At 33.4% G+C, this 16684-nt stretch overlaps 1 protein-coding gene across 1 annotated transcript; it reads right to left on the bottom strand.

Moving 5' to 3' along the window:
* Positions 1–9976: 9976 nt before the first annotated feature.
* LOC123655679 (ELAV-like protein 1) lies at positions 9977–11750 on the bottom strand. The gene has a single exon (XM_045591434.1). The coding sequence runs from the start codon at positions 11748–11750 to the stop codon at positions 10668–10670; it is 1083 nt and encodes a 360-aa protein (XP_045447390.1). The 3' UTR covers positions 9977–10667.
* Between the last annotated feature and the right edge of the window lie 4934 nt (positions 11751–16684).

A 16684-nucleotide genomic window follows, 5' to 3' on the forward strand; every position in this document is an offset into this window, starting at 1 on the left:
TAATACTACTGACGTTGTCTTCTTGACAGCTATTGTGAAACTAAAGTTTCTGTTACGATTACAATCGATTTTTTATGACGATCGGATCAAAAATAATGTTAATAATAATCATGATATACCTTTTTAAAATCCTTGTATTGTGCCTTTCAATTTGATACCCATATTGTAATATTCGAGAAAAATTTTTTTTTACATTAACAACAGTGGCTTCGCGCAGCCGCCATGTTTGATTTTTTTCTAATGTCACCTATCTAAGAACACTTGGACAGCTAAGACGAACCTAACGATACCTCAATTATGTAAATCCGTTCAGTGGTTCTGGAAATATGAGGTAGTAAAGAATATTACATACATACATACATACATACAAGATACGCGTGAAAAACATAACCCTTCCTTGGCAGTCGGGTAAAAACGGAAACTTAATATTTAATAACTGAGGTATTGCATCGCAACTGCAGTAAGGCACAGCAACTGAAGTAGAGCACAGCAACTTAGATAGGGAACAGCAACTGAGATGGGGCACAGCGACTGAGATAGGGCACAAAAAGATATATTCTGCTCAAAATCTGGAGCAGCCCGACTGGGGAAGTATCTCGATCTTACAGATCATAGCTAAATAGCCTGTAAGGCTAGTAACAGAAGCGGGGGATCCACAGGCGCATAACCTGAGAAAGAGATCCAACGCTGCCTCCAGGTCTTACAGGAAGCAAATCGCCAAGGCAAAGTCCAAACATTTTAGCAGAATTGGCGAGAGACTATTGGGCTTTCCAAATGGAATCCTGGTCCAATGGAATCAACGGAATTTCGGTCTCTTGCCAAAACTGTCGAAGGTAACTTCTTTTAGTCTTCACTTTGATCATTGTGCGAACCTGAAGGCACTCTGGCACATTCTGTAAAAGAGAAAGCGAAAATTCTTTGCACTCTTTTTGCGTCGAGTTCAACTTTTGATGATGATGGGAAAGCTTCATCGTGCATTCCACGCTGCGAGCACGCGATGCCTAATGTGCGCTTTGAACAAAGCGCCGTTCATCATGTTCTGCGCTCCCTCGACGTCAAGAAGTTTAGTGGTCCTGATGGTATCCACACCACTTGGATGCGTGGTTTGCAACCAATGTGCAAGCTTCATGTGCATTCTTTCCACGTACATGCATACGGTGGAATGACATTCCTCAATGAGGCCTTCCTAAGAGAGGCCATGGACGACGGTAGCCGTTGAAACGTCAGATGGCTTCGTCTGCTATTTGCCCCCATTGTTATGAAAAAAAATTAACTAATTCTTCATAATGATTAACTGAACCCCGAAATAAACGATGCAGGATGCTATCAACTTTTGGGCGCACGCTTAAAACGAAAAAAGGGGATTGCTTTCTTGACTTTTGTCATTCCTGAAGTGAAAACTCTATAGGCAAGTATGATAGTTTTTTTAAATATTTTTTCACAGGAAGCACGAGATTGAGTGACTTCGTGGATAACACTTTACTAATTTTTGCTTGCACACGTTAGGGGCCCCTGTAGATAGGGGGACCCGTATCATTGATATGGCTGATAGGGCGGTAGCTACACCCTTGGCTATGGTAATTGCTTACCATCAGGTGAGCCGTAGCCCGTACGTTTGTTTGCCAACCTAGTTGTATCATGTTTCCATAATGTGGTAATGATCATTTCAACTGTGAGACTACTAAATATTAATGTTTAAACTGTAGAAGAACACATGTCACATGGCCTTTGACAAGTCTTGTTCAGTGTTTGCAAAAGAAAAAGAAATATGGAGAATCATGAGCACAACATTACATACACTGATGAGTTTATTAAGGAATGCAGTGATATTGAAAATAAGTATCTTAAATATAATATAAAACCAACATATAGGGATATAGTCGTGACCGAACCAATAGCACATAAAGCAAGTTCATAAATGAATATTCTGGGCGCTACACAAAATACATATGGAAAAAAGCTCAAACAGATAAGAATGGAGCAAAAAATAAAACCTCTTCAAATATTTATGCGTATCGTATACGTATCAAATGCTGCTCGAGAACAACAATTGGATGAAGAAAATTTTATTCATCACTAGCTGCCCGGACAGACTTCGTTCTGTCAATAGTAAATTTTTTTTTGTATTAACACCTTCCGTGGGCCTTAAGGAACATGTTTACTATGGCGGATCGCGCGCTACATCGCCCGGTTTATATAGCTTGAGCAGGCGGTCGAGCGATGCGGGGCAGAGGGGATGGACTCGCCGTAGGCATCTCAATGCTCGCCAAGCATTAAAAATGTTTCGCTACTAATTACTTCTAACAACGATATCTCAAAAACTATTCATCTGATTGATTTAGTGTAAAGAGCAATTTTAATCTGCATTAAATGACTAAGCTAACTAACATATTCATTTGGATAAGGATTAATACCGAACTAAAGAAAATAGCTTTGAAAATAACGTAATGTTTTTAATTAAAAATGTTAACATAAAAGTGGTTATTGTAAGTCAACCGTAAGAGATAGAGATATGCTATCGCGGACTTTTTTGTAGCATTTTTATAGATTTTGAATTCTCTAGTACATTACTTAACTGTATCTTTGCTAGTTTACGCGGCGTTCGCGTGGAAAGTTCCCATTTGGCGAGATTTTTTGCGACCTCTTCAACATTTGTCGCCGTATTTCAGCTAATGTACATAAAAGCATAATAAATTATATACCTAAACCTTCCTCAAGAATTACTCTTTCTATTGTTGAAAACCGTATAAAAATCCGTTCAGTAGTTTTCGAGTTTATCGCGTTCAGACAGACAGGAGGACAGACAGGAGGACAGAAAGACGCGGCCGGGGGACTTATTTTTATAATAAGTATAGATAAAGAGAAAATAAAGGAATCGACTATTAATCAAATATTTAATAGAGTGAAAGATATTGTATTTAGTAAGAACAAATTCCATGAGAAAATAAAACGATTCGTGAATGTAGCAAATTAAGTATTTACAAAATTATAGTCGTCACAAAATAATAGGCCAATTGGGCATATTATATTATCGGGACGTAAATAGCGAAGTAACCATACAACTCGGTATTCGATGCTCACAATAACTCGATTTCAGTATGTATGAGTATTGATTATGTAATATCGATTGAATGATCGATTTGATTATGTAGTGTAAAGTCATAGGGCAACACGGAAGTGCATTTGATTAAAATTTTAAACTTTAATATTGTAGGTAAATTGAAATAATACAATGGTACAAAATTTCAATTTGTCTTTATTTTATATTTTAATATTGTTTTTATTGCTTACATGAACTTAAATCATGCCGCGCTTTGTAGATTTAGGGGTTGTGGAAATAGTATAATAAACTGATTTTAAAGTTATAAAATTTTAGTAGCACGCGGTCAGAAAACAGGGGTAGGTTCGGAATCAGGCGCGTTAGGCTGGCCGCATACGTACGGTTTCCTCATTAGGTTTCCTGATCCGGAATTCAGATTAGGTTTTCCGTGATCCTAGCGCAGACATTAGGTTTTTTTTTATTCGGAATTTTTGCCGCTAGTGGGTATAATAACGCTTTCGTGAAAGCACGTATCATGGACATGGACGACGAAGAATTAATTGGGATAGCACTTTTATTGGCGCTAAACAAGAAAAAAAGGAAACGTCGTTATTGGGTCCACCCATTAAATACTCAAAGAATAAAAGAGAGTCAATTTTATCTGAAAAGAGCAAAATTAAGAGCACTTGCTCCCACGCCAAATCATTTATATCTCTATTGTGGTAGTCTTCATGATGAATATCCCATAAGCACGGGTATTTTTCTACTGTCATGATCAAATTTTCGGACTCGCACATAATGAAAACAAACGTAAAACGAAAAAAAAACTAAAAATATAACACACGTTTGTCCACTCAAGACGAACGCGAGCCGATTCTGAATTTAAATTTCCGTCCGTTTGCTGTCATTCGAAGCAATATAAGCAAACGCTGCGTTCGGGATGACGTCATTCGGTTTTTTTTCCATTCGGACACCCGAACGCGCGACCATAGATTCGAACCGTACGTTAGGTTTTTTTTCCGTCCGAAAAATTTAAGAACGTTTGCGCCGAGTAGAATATTTCGTATGTAAGGTATGCATTCGTGTCTCCGAATCGGAATTTCGGATCAGGAAACCTAATGAGGAAACCGTACGTATGCGGCCAGCCTTAGGCACCTGATTTTCAGCCTTTATTTCCTTAGCTGGCCCACGCCGCGACAACATACCTTAGAAAGTAAAATGGAAGGACACTGGCCTGACTAATTCCCGGCGATGATGGTCTTCAGTTCCGTCTTCGTCCGATGACCGGCGGAGATCTCCACCGGTGTAAATGCCGGTAATCAGTCAGCCCGTTATTAATCGAGGGCAGTGACTCGATTTGTAGCAAAGTATAACTAAAGATATAAATCTAAAAATAAAATCCTGGAACGAAGAAAGTTCCGAGTCAGGAAAAGAACAATTCAGAAACCAGTGTCACAATTAGCAAAATAATAAATAATTACAATTTTCTCGTTAAGTTAAGAACACCAGCAATATGTAATTATAATAGATATCATGAGAACTCACCCCAGCGGGATTTAAGCCGAGTTAGGGTCGAGGTTAGGTCTCGAGGTTCGGCGGCAACGAAGTGCAAAGAAAAAGAAGCAAAGACACGCGAGCAAGGCGCTCCTTCCCGCGCTCGGGAATATTGACAAGCAAAAGTCTATGCGTTAAGCATAGTCTGTATTTTTATAAATTATTAAGTTTAAATTTAGATATTAAATTATTTTATAATTTAAGGAGTAGACAGGAATATTAAATTTAGAATTTCTAATTACAATTAAATTGATTCTATTAAAGAAAGATCAATAATTACCAAAAAACATCAGCGGCATCTATCAAGTCAGTTAGAGAAAAAACGCCGATATGAAACACAAATAGTCACGAAGTGTTGAAAGATTGCCGATAGATGGCGCTACAAGTAGAAGCATGATAAAAATAAAGTGAAAAAACTTAACCTTTACTACAAGATCTTATTTATTAGAGTAACGTTCCAGCACAACGTTACAATCATTATAATGAAACAAATTTTTCGAATTTTATCGCGGTTTATTAGCCAAATCAACATTTTATTTACGTTTTTGAGCGTCAAGCTCTTTTTTTCAGTAAAGCACGACACAACACAACATTTAATCACAATAATTAACATCGAATGAATTAGTTACAGCACTAGTGTTTAAAAAACAAAAGACTTTGAACGTAACTGTTTTTGAGACGTTTCGTAATAATTAGAAATTGCATGCATCTGAGGCTACTATAAAGAAAGCGCGAAAAGAATACTCCCAATATAATTATTCTATCATATTATTTAACACGCCAAAAAATGTACGTATGTTTTAAAAACACTGTGTTATTAATAATTATTTTATAGTTTCTTACAGTTTCGTACCATGTTACGTTCTAGGGTATTTGACAAATGTCCTCCAAACGTGGTCCAAACGGGCCTCTTATTTTGTGACGACTATAATTGGTGAAATAATAGAAAAAAGAGTCTTTCTAGTCTAAGAAAAAGATTAATGCCATATTAAATGGTAAATAAACGAATCAAATACGCTATCTATCGGAACCCTATAGCGTTAACAAAATTCTCTCATATTTTTTTCATAATTTTGAGGAGTAAAATCTACTGAACGAATGACCTCGGGGGCTTTATATGAAAATCGATTCTTAAGGAGGAATCTCCTAGAAACTCATTACACTCAGCCAAATAGTCACAAATAACTTCTTGATGGTATTATATTAAGTGACATATATGTATTATTTTAAATAAATAAATATTCTACGTGTTTTTTCATGTGTTTATTAAATCGTATGACCCAAAGAAAGACCCTAGAAACCGTCTTAAGTAGGTACTTATATTCAACTTGGCAATGACGATACAAAAACTTATATAAAATTTAAAATGAAAAAATCTCTCTTTTCAAATTTCGAAAACGAAATATCTATTTGTTAATTTAAAATGATAATTAGGATGATTCTTCGATTTCTAAAATATATTTAATTTCGTACCAGCGATATTCGTATTGTTTATCATCACTTATCATCATCACTTCAGCCTATCGCAGTCCACTGTTGGACATAGGCCTCCACAAGTTCACGCCAAAAAATGGCATGAACTCATGTGTGTCGCCCATAGTCACCACACTAGACAGGCGGGTTGGTGACCGCAGGGCTGGCTTTGTCGCACCGAAGACGCTGCTGCCCGTCTTAGGCCTGTGTATTTCAAAGCCAGCAGTTGGATGGTTATCTCGCTATCGGTCGGCATTATAAGTTTCAAGGTGGTAGTGGAACTGTGTTATCCCTTAGTCGCCTCATACGACACCCACGGGAAGGAGGGCGTGGCTATATGTAGCCACACCGCTTAGCGTATTGTGTATAGTTAATATTTAATAGAATGAATAGTGAATAAATTAATAAGAGGTTTAAATTGATAAAAAATACTTTCGAAATCGATTCATAAACGACGAAGAATGTTTGTCGATGTATGTTTATAATGTTTTATATCTATTTTTTGAGTGCAATAAAGTATAAATAAAATAAATAAATAAAATATATATGGTCGAATTGAGTAATCTCCTCCTTTTTTGAAGTCGGTTAAAAAAAAGCATTAACGTATTCAAAAAACAAAAACAAAATTATTTTAGTTAAAACAGCAATGAAGGACAAAACAGAAATATATTCTGATGCAAAATCTGACCCACTTTTTTGTATGGGGTCCAAGGGTGATTTAAATTTAAAACATCGGACAACCCTCTATCTATTGCAGCCTAGTAGAGTTCAATGAACTTGATTTAGGGTGACATGGCTACATTCACCCCTCGTAGTAATATCGTAGTAAAAGTGACTTACCGAACATATTCTGCTCCCTTTTTTCGTGTTCCAGCCTTTGTTTAATATCAAAATGCATTACGAGAATTATTTTTAGTAAGCGAGAATTCACTTGTAACAATATTTCTATCTCATTGATTTCAATTCAAATCTTTGAAAATTATAAAGAAATTAATTACTATTCGTACATTTTTTATATTATAGAATGATATGTTATAATTTAGTAGTTTATGAGGAAAAAAAATTCGGCGTAAAGACGTTTCGACTACGTTTTATCTGCCTCTAAAGTTATATGTTAAGTCTAATACTATTGATTATGGTTTAAAGAGGAATAAATGAAAGAATATTTTTATTACATTATTGCTAATGTCGATATTTAATGTCTATATCAATATTCCCTACTCAGATTACATTCGTTGACATTTCAAGATTAATGTATTGTAAGCCAAACATTTCAACACATTGTCGGCGATTTGTACTCTGTCTTACAATTCTATCTATGTCCTAGGCCAAACCTTACATTACAGTACCCAAACCTGCCCAAAAAAAAAAAACCAAAATTTATTAAATGTTAACGATAAATGTATATAAATAAACACTTAAAACTGAATATGTTAGTTATTAACTGATACTATACTATGTTTAGTAATAATACAAAAAAAAAAAAAAAAAATTATAAACAAAACAATAAATGGGTCAGGTGCGTTTTTACGCAAAACGATTGAATCCGCGTAAACGGTTTTCACCATTTCGGTCGGTGTGTAGGTGGCGGCAAAAATGATATTGGCGTGAACATTCTCATATAACACTGTGCTTCTCCATTCAATTGTAAGCATATTTTCAAGTCAGGGACAACACAACACGAACTATGCTAAACTTTTAAATTTATTCTCCAAAATATTTTGGGTGATAAGATGTTTATTAAATTTGAGCACAATTTAATTATCTGACTTAACATTTCGATGTTTTTAGTAATAAAATTATCGGTAACATTTAATTATTACTACTTATTATTTTTAAGACATGGAAGAACATCATTTAATAGATTTACTTTAAGATTCATAAACTGTTATTAAAATGGTGTTTTCTTGATAATAAATATTAGTACTTGCTTATTAAACGGTAGTCTTGAAAATCCTTAATCTTATTTCTTCTTATTATTAATATAACAATTTACAAAATGTTTTAATAATGATTGTATACGAGTGGTACGGGACAGACAGAAAAGTAACAGAAACAATATTAAATAAATTCATTATATTAAGGAAAAAAAAATTGTTACAGATGGAGGTGCTATACGCGTTCATTATCATTGAAAAATTTTATGACAAATTTATAGTGAAAGATTTACGAAAACAATTTTCCTTTACAACCCAAAATATTTTGAAAATTTCCTATTGTGAGGTACATATATTTACCTGTGACTAGTTTTTGTACACACCATTCGTAAATTTACGTGTGCTTCGTATCATACTTATGTAAAAACACCACACCAACGTAATTTTAAACCAAATACTAAGCTAAAGTTAAATTACAGAACACAGATTAATTTTTTAAATACTTAAGGTACCTAAACATTTAACATGTTGTTTAAACATTTAACGTTGCGCAAATTAAGTGACTAGCTCAATGACGTTAAGTACTTTAATAAATAATTATTTTATCTTAATGAAATATTCATACTTACCAATAATAAATTAACCTTAATACTCACATCAGATACGTTGACTGTCCATTTTGTTTTCGTACAATATTAAGTCAAACAATAATTTATCAATTTTTTTTATTATATTTAAATCGTGAGAACGTTCGACTAAATTAATTCAGATCTAAGATAGATCTGAGATCTTTAACAATCTGGCACAGCAACGTGAACGAAGTGCGTTAAATCTTTATAGAAATTAAAAAATACTTATTACAAAAATGCACTATACAAGCCCCATACATTTTGAGAATTTCTGACCTCAGCAGTACTCTTCAATGATATGCGTTTATCATTTATCTAGAAATAATTTAGCTATTACGAAAGACCTACTGAACATGAATAGTTTGCATTGAATATAAATAATGAGAAAGGTGTTAGATATATCATAATGTTGTATTACTGATTAATTTATAATTTATAACCAACTAATTTTGAACTTACGCTAATACAATATATTAATTATAACATCAAAAGAAATCTATAATATTACTATTTACTAATACGATAATAAATTATTAATTATATATTACTTAAATGTAATAATAAATAGCGATTATACAATCAAATGAATTAGAGAGACAATATCAAGAAAGTCAAGTGACTAAACACAGATCATTTTCAGATTTCCTACACTTTGCAACACACTACAAAAGCATCAGAACTATTATAGTTAGATACCGACGAGTTTTATTGAGTTTCTTCACCGGAATATAATTACAATAGAACTGTTCTTCTAGAAGGACAACCAGGTTGCTTGAAGCAAAATATTCGAGATGGTCACCTCCAGAAAAAAATTATTTTAAACATCTTGACCCCTAATATAAACATACAAATGTGCCCGCAAATAGAATGCGTTCAAGATTACAAAATTTCGTTTCATAAAATGTTGATCGATTAAAATTTTTTCGTCATGGTCCTCAAACATCATAATTTTGATTAGTGATATTTGGCTGATCATAATATGATTCATTAAAACTAATCCATAGAAGTATTTTAAAGGCAAACAAAAAAAAAAATTGTAAAAATTTAAATTACACGTCTCTATGTATAGATGATTTTTTTAGTAAATCTTACATAAGTTTTTGTGCATGAATCAAGCTCTGGACTATTATAGTCTCGAACGATGATAGGCCCCATTGAATTTTTAATTACAAAAGAAGCTTCTATGGAAGTATTAATATATAGTGTAATGTATTCATGAATATGTAATCTAATGATTAAATCAGTCACATTTTTGACATCTTTGGTAGACTTACAACACATTCGGTGAATACTTCTTTAAATATACAATATAAATTATTGCAGAATTACTATTTCCATGTATAAATAGATGTTTATAATTGCACTGTTATCATTAGTATATATTTTTTAATTTTTTTTTTTACTTATAGTAAATTTTAATATTGCACTGGAGAATTTTTGTAAAAATAAATAATTTTCATTTTTTAATTTTATGTCAGATCTATCGTCACTATATTATGTCAAATATTCGGATTTACCGGAAGGTAAAATATGGACTGTTAATCCCATGTTCATTATAATATCAGTTGTCATTACAAATACTAATATTTTCTTAAATTGTTACTCTTACATTCACTAGTGTCGATGAGCAATAATCATCAAACTCGTAGTTAGTGCTATATATTACGTGACCATATTTTAACTCTGAAATAAATTTTGCAAATTTATAACTGAATAAATTTTAAAGCAACCATGTATTACAAGATATTTCGATTCAATTCACTGGAAACATGTTAAAAAAAATAGCAGGATAAGAAAACAAGTCTATAAGTGAAATTTAGCTTAGCTTTACACCAGCTTAAAGCCATTTCATAAATAAAAATGTGAATTGTCATTTAAATAATACTTTCCTTAGCAATTACTGTGATGTTACTTATGTGTGACAAGTTCGTTTGTACTTTTACAATGAACACTGGTTTAGTTTTGGTGTCATGTCATGATTTGCATCACTATTACCTGTCAATGCTAAGATTAATCAAACTGATGACAAACCATGACAGAGTTTAAGATCAACATTTTGCATTACCTACAATTTATTGACTAGATTTAAATAGTTTAGGATTTACTCTTATTAGTTTTGAAGCTGACCTGCAAAACTTGTCCGTTTAGGGAGTACCCATTCAACGATTGAATGGCAACGACGGCTTCGTCATAGTTTGTCATAGTAACAAAACCATACCCCTTACACTTATTAGTAGTGGGATCTCTGATTATTTTAACACTCTGGACGGCACCGAAGGGGCCGAATAGCTGCCAAAGGATGCTCTCTTCTGTTTCGGCTCCAATGTTGTACACGAAGATACACCAGCCTGAACCTCCGAGAGCATTACCTTGTACAAGAGGATCAGCTAATGGAGAGTACCGTTGGAGACCTTTATTAATAGCAAGAAGTGCCTTACCAGCTGGCCCCAAGAATCGACGGACTGTGGGCGGAGCCAAGTATGTAGCTAATGGAGCCAGTGCCTTGTTCTGGTTGCTTGGGTTATTTGCACATTTGACCGTCATAGGCCCTGTACCTCCTGGCGGTATAGTACCGTTCAGCTCACGTATAGCGGTTTCGGCTTCAATTCTCTGGTCGTATCGAATAAATGCTACACCTCTCGATGGTCCCTGAAGGCTCTGTTCATCAATTCCCGCTTGTAGTAAATGTCCAACATTAACATTTTCGTGGAGAATCCTGGAACTGATTATTGTACCGTACGGACTAAACAGCTTCTCCAAGTCTTGCTGTGTCATGTGTTTTGGCAAACCGGACACGTATAGATTGGCTCCTTTGATGGCATCGGAACTCGGACGGGCGTAAGACACTTTAATGATTTTATTTTGCAGTCGGAGGCCGTTAAGTGTGTTCACCGCCTTCTCAGCGTCTTCCGGCTTGTGGTAATTGACGAAGGCATATCCCAAACTCTGGCCATTCAGAATATGATCGGGAAACACGGTCACCTTGTCTCTTATTAACTTACAACTCTCGACTTCACCTACACTCGAAAAGAGTGATCTTATCTCCTCTTGAGTCATTGTTTGTGGCAAATAATTAACTATAAGGTTAGTCTTGGATTCATTATTGCATGGTTGAACTTTACTACCATTTTGCGTAGGCTGATTTGCATTTACGGCATCAAGTGTATTTGCCATCATTTTCACTAATTTATTTACACCGGAATGACAGAAATTTCACCGGAAAAGACCCCCAAGAGGTTTGAAAGTGAGAAATCTGAATTAGTTCATAGATTTCTCACACGTAATATGAACTTCAGCTCGCGTTGGTTGAAAGCATATGCAAGGAAAGAAAATCAATAAGATGCTGTTCACTCTTGTACTTATCCCGTTTTAGGTGGTACAGTACCAAGTCCGTTGAATCAAAACGTAAGCAGAAACACAAATAAACGTTAGTTTATTAGATATTATAGAAAATACTAAAGTAAAGTGAAAAGGAAATCAACCAAAAATCTATGCAACTTGCGACCTATTCTCGTAAATTCATTTCTTTCACTTCACTTTCTTTTTAAAATGTTGCAACATAAAAACCTCAGTTTTACCACGACTTCAGTTTCGACTTATCAGAATAATGGGTGATAAAATTATTAGGAGCAAAAAATATTATATGAAAACTACACAGCTTAAAGCTGATATCATTTTTTATGTTAAGATGTATACGAATTTTTACAGTACTCAAAGTAATTTATAAATGCGTAACTAATAAATTGAGAACATTACTTAAAATATTCTAATTTACGATATTTTAAATTCAAATAATCAAAAAATTGTGATAAATCCTAATATTAATAATAATTTACTTAACATTACTTAACAATGAAATTATGAAAATATCAAGTTTATTTATGATTTATATTTTACCTACACAATAAATAATTTTATACCTATTATAGGAATAAATTAGTTTTTTTTCTAGTTAGAATTTGAATCTGATAAGATATTACAAATTTTATAATTCTTATAGTAACATAAAAATTCATGCAGCTATTGTGGTAGATATATTTTATATGTGAACACTGAAACAATTCTACCAATCGTCATATTGCCAAAACGACAAACTAGACGGTGCATTTATAGATGTTGTCGAATATGAAAAGTTTATTTAAATGAAGTTTATAAAGAATGTTAGATTTAAATTACAAACAAAGAAAAAAACATTTAACAATTACTGTAAATACTAAACAATTACTGGCGAATAATTTAGAATAAAGAATAATTTGAGAAATAAAAAATTCACGTACATTAATTTTTTACTTGTTTCTGTTGATATCGATACCAATTATTATATCTAGTCTAATAATATAATTTTAATAATATAATTTTAATAAATTAATTTCTATTTACGACTAAACAATTAGAAATCTAGACCACAAAAAATCATGGTACAGCTTCAAGTATTCTAGTATACCGTATATTAATTTAATTATAATAAGTTTACTACTGACAAAAATAATAATAACTGACAACAGATGGCTTTTTAACCACCACAATAGGCGGAAATCATTTTTAAAAAGTTATTTAAAAAAAGCACACACTTTTCGTAAGGTAAAATTTGTCATTTTTATCTCCTTAAAATATAATGTATCATGTGTAGGTAATATCATAATATGATAGAAAAAAGCAAATGTGGTGGATTAAACTCCAATGCACCTCATACATGGAAAAAGAGGCCTACGCCCAGCTGTGGGATGTTACAGGCTGAATTGTTGAATGTTATACATGTCAATGAAATGAATCATTATATATTATTATGACTATCTACTATTAGGTAAACCTTAGAATGTTTTATGCGTGCAAATTTTGAGAAATGCAAGATTAGAAAAGCTAAAGATATACATTAAATATTTGAGTTCTTTTTTTATTTAAAAACAAAAATCTGAAATAAACTATATTGGTCGTGAACTTGTGACCTCATTATTTCGTTTTCGCTATCGGGTTTTAGTGTCTGAACTTTTTTAAGGTCAATACAATTTAAACTTCCTACTTTGAAATTAATTAATTATTAATTTTTAAATGGTATACTAACTGTACTCGTTTCCTTTTTCGTCCTTCCTCCCAACGAGACCTTACTTCATTTCTGAAAAAAGAACTTTAGGCCAGTAAAAATAGAATATAACCTTGCACTAAGCATCCGAATTTTTTTATATAATTATGTAAGGTTTAGGATCACCAGTGGCGTAGCTAGGGGGACAAGGGCCCTGGTGCATAGGGAAAGAATCGGGCCCTCCTCCCCTCTTTCCGCGTTGTTTGAACTTGTATTGGCCTTTAAAATTATTGATAGGAATAAGAATAGGAAGCAGTGAGTTGAACTTATCCCTAGTAGGCTAAATCCATACCCCGTCTCTATTAGAATATCCATGTGTTTAATAGAAGAAAAAGGGAATTTTTTTTTTTTTCAAAGCTGAGGTTAGAGGGCCCCCTGAGCTCCGGGGCCCTGGTGCACTGCACCACCTGGCCCTATGATAGCTACGCCACTGAGGATCACTTATTTAGTATAAAATGACAAAATGCTAACAAATTCAGGTGGAGCTTCAATCGCCATCTTGAATAAACGTTTTTGTCGGATATCACGGAAATTATACACTTTAGGGCAAAAGTTCTTGAGGCCAATACAGTTATAGAGACTAAAATTTTGCAACTTTTGTTTTCTGTAACCGTTTACGATCTATGGCCTAATATTTAATGAACTGACTTTTCTATCTCAGCCGATAACTCTTAAAACTACACCAGAATCAGATAGCTATTGATAACGGCGTCTTTATTTTAACAAAAAAAAGTGTGTGCGAAATTTACATACGACAGAAGTGAAACTTCTGAAAAATAGCCTAAGAGAGCTTTTTTTCGCGGTAAAAAAATATTTATAAATAAATCAATAAAAAAATACTGTGTAATAAATACATTGTCTCATTCTCTTGTCGACTTAATCCTGTACGTTGGTTTGTTTTGTGACACATTTTCGTTTCATGGAATTTTAAATCACCTCTATTCTTAAGATATACTTATTCAAAATGTATTTTTTTATTTTTACTTTTCACAAACGGGATAAAGGCAACATTTACTAAGTTCAGTTCCGTGGTTACTGGTTCTGGCTGGTAAGTAGTAACAGTGCCGAAACATCGTAAAATCGGACTGATCTGGTAAGCACTTTCAAATGGTAGGTTTCGTAAGTACATTGCCCGATTCAATAATCATTTGCAAACCACGATCTTGGTAGTAATCAAATTCAAAGGTACACTTTGACTGACACACTGTTCAAGGTACACTTTGGTGACGTCCTCTCTTCAAGTCTCGTAGGTAAGTGTCTCCGCATTGGTATTTTCGTCCTTTTAAACTGAATATTAAACAACCCCACTCTGCCCCCTGTCGGTTCTACCTGACTCTGAGTACCCACTTTTTACTTCAGATAAGTATTTTGTTATTATATTGTTAAAAATTTATATTTGATTGAAAATAAATAAAAGATTTCATTATTTTGTCGTAATATGTGAAATAAGTTAATGAATAATAATTATTGTAAATTTAAATAACATGTTTAATGTAATAAATATATCTTGTTTGTAATTAATTGTGCTTTAATTATTTTTATATATATCTATACACCACTTCTAACACACGCAATGAAAATTTATGCAAATGTCAATAGAGAACACTTGGGGATTTAATTGTACTATTTGGATTCTTCCAAAGATAGATCAATTTGTTTTAAAAGCATATCTTTATCATAGTTAGTTTAACTTTATAAATGTTTAAATTAAACTTTATGTGTGTAGTTTTTTATATAACTAGGTCGGTTAAGAAATGTACAGTTCACTTGATGGTAAGCTAAGCGATTACCGTAGCTTATAAACGACTGCACCACCAGAAGCATCGCAAGCGCGTTGCCGACCCTATCCCCAAGAGCTGACACCTTACTCACCACAGGAGCACAAAAAATTGAAAAAAAATACGGTGTGATCTCTGAAATATCCTTTGTCTGACAAAAATATATAGACGCCTGCAACACTAGAAGCATCGCAAGCGTGTTGACGTGTGAAGCGTCCGACCTTACCCGCATTCCTCCCCAGGAGTTCTAAGTTCTGTTTGAAAGCAGTATTATTTAGCTGTGATATCTGTAAGTTGGGGGTATTTCCCCAGTGGGGCTACTCTAAACTTTGAGCAGGATATTTCTTGCTGTGCCCTACCTTCCTGCTTCAGTCTGTAATATCCCACTACTGGGCATAGGCCTCTTTCCCCATGTAGGAGAAGGATCAGAGCTTAATCCACCACGCTGCTCCAATGCGGGTAGGCGAGTATATTCCCTACTGTAAGTAACGATCGCTATCAGATGTACATGATAACAACCGGGACCGACGGATTAACGTGTACCCTACTTAATTAAAGTATAATTTTAACATAAAACGACACAATCAGTCGGGTAAAAAGAATAACAATTTTATTGGCTAATCATTACAACTGTTTATTTTTTATTTATTTATATATTTTTTAATTACATTATTAATATCAAGTTTCTATAACAAAGATATGATTAACATTAATTATGTTATTGTAAAATATATTGCTGGTGTAGTGAGACAAAGAGATTGTACCATTCATACGGATGTGTAAGTCCCTACTTTACAATGATCTGAGTCATCGACAGTGGAGTATTAGTTAAAAGCGGTGAGCGGAAAAACATTGGCTTGTAATATTATTTTATAAATTTTACGTTATTAATTTTAGAGAGAATTGAATAAATATATTTAAGTATGGTTGATTGAATAAACATTACAAATAAATAAAATGTATACGCAGTGCAACGTTAATAAATAAAATTGAAATTAGGCGGTTTAAACTCGTCAGAGTAAATATATTTATTACATATTACTATTTTACAGCATAAACCCATAGCTTAGGTAAAGACATAAGATTGATAGTATCATATTTAAGATTAAAATTAAGATGCCACGCGTGAAATTGAGATCATCCTGTTACTAACTACTAAAAAAAAACAGGCAGTAGCTTCTAGACCTATGTAGGATGCCAATATGAGTATACTTAATAAATTTCGAGTGAGGACATATTATCTTATTTCTACC

This window comes from Melitaea cinxia, chromosome 8 (genome assembly GCF_905220565.1).
Source record: "Melitaea cinxia chromosome 8, ilMelCinx1.1, whole genome shotgun sequence".
NCBI lineage: Eukaryota > Metazoa > Arthropoda > Insecta > Lepidoptera > Nymphalidae > Melitaea > Melitaea cinxia.

Bases quoted from the DNA above. Each gene is read 5' to 3' on its own strand.
- LOC123655679 (XM_045591434.1), bottom strand. From the start codon at position 11,750: ATGATGGCAAATACACTTGATGCCGTAAATGCAAATCAGCCTACGCAA.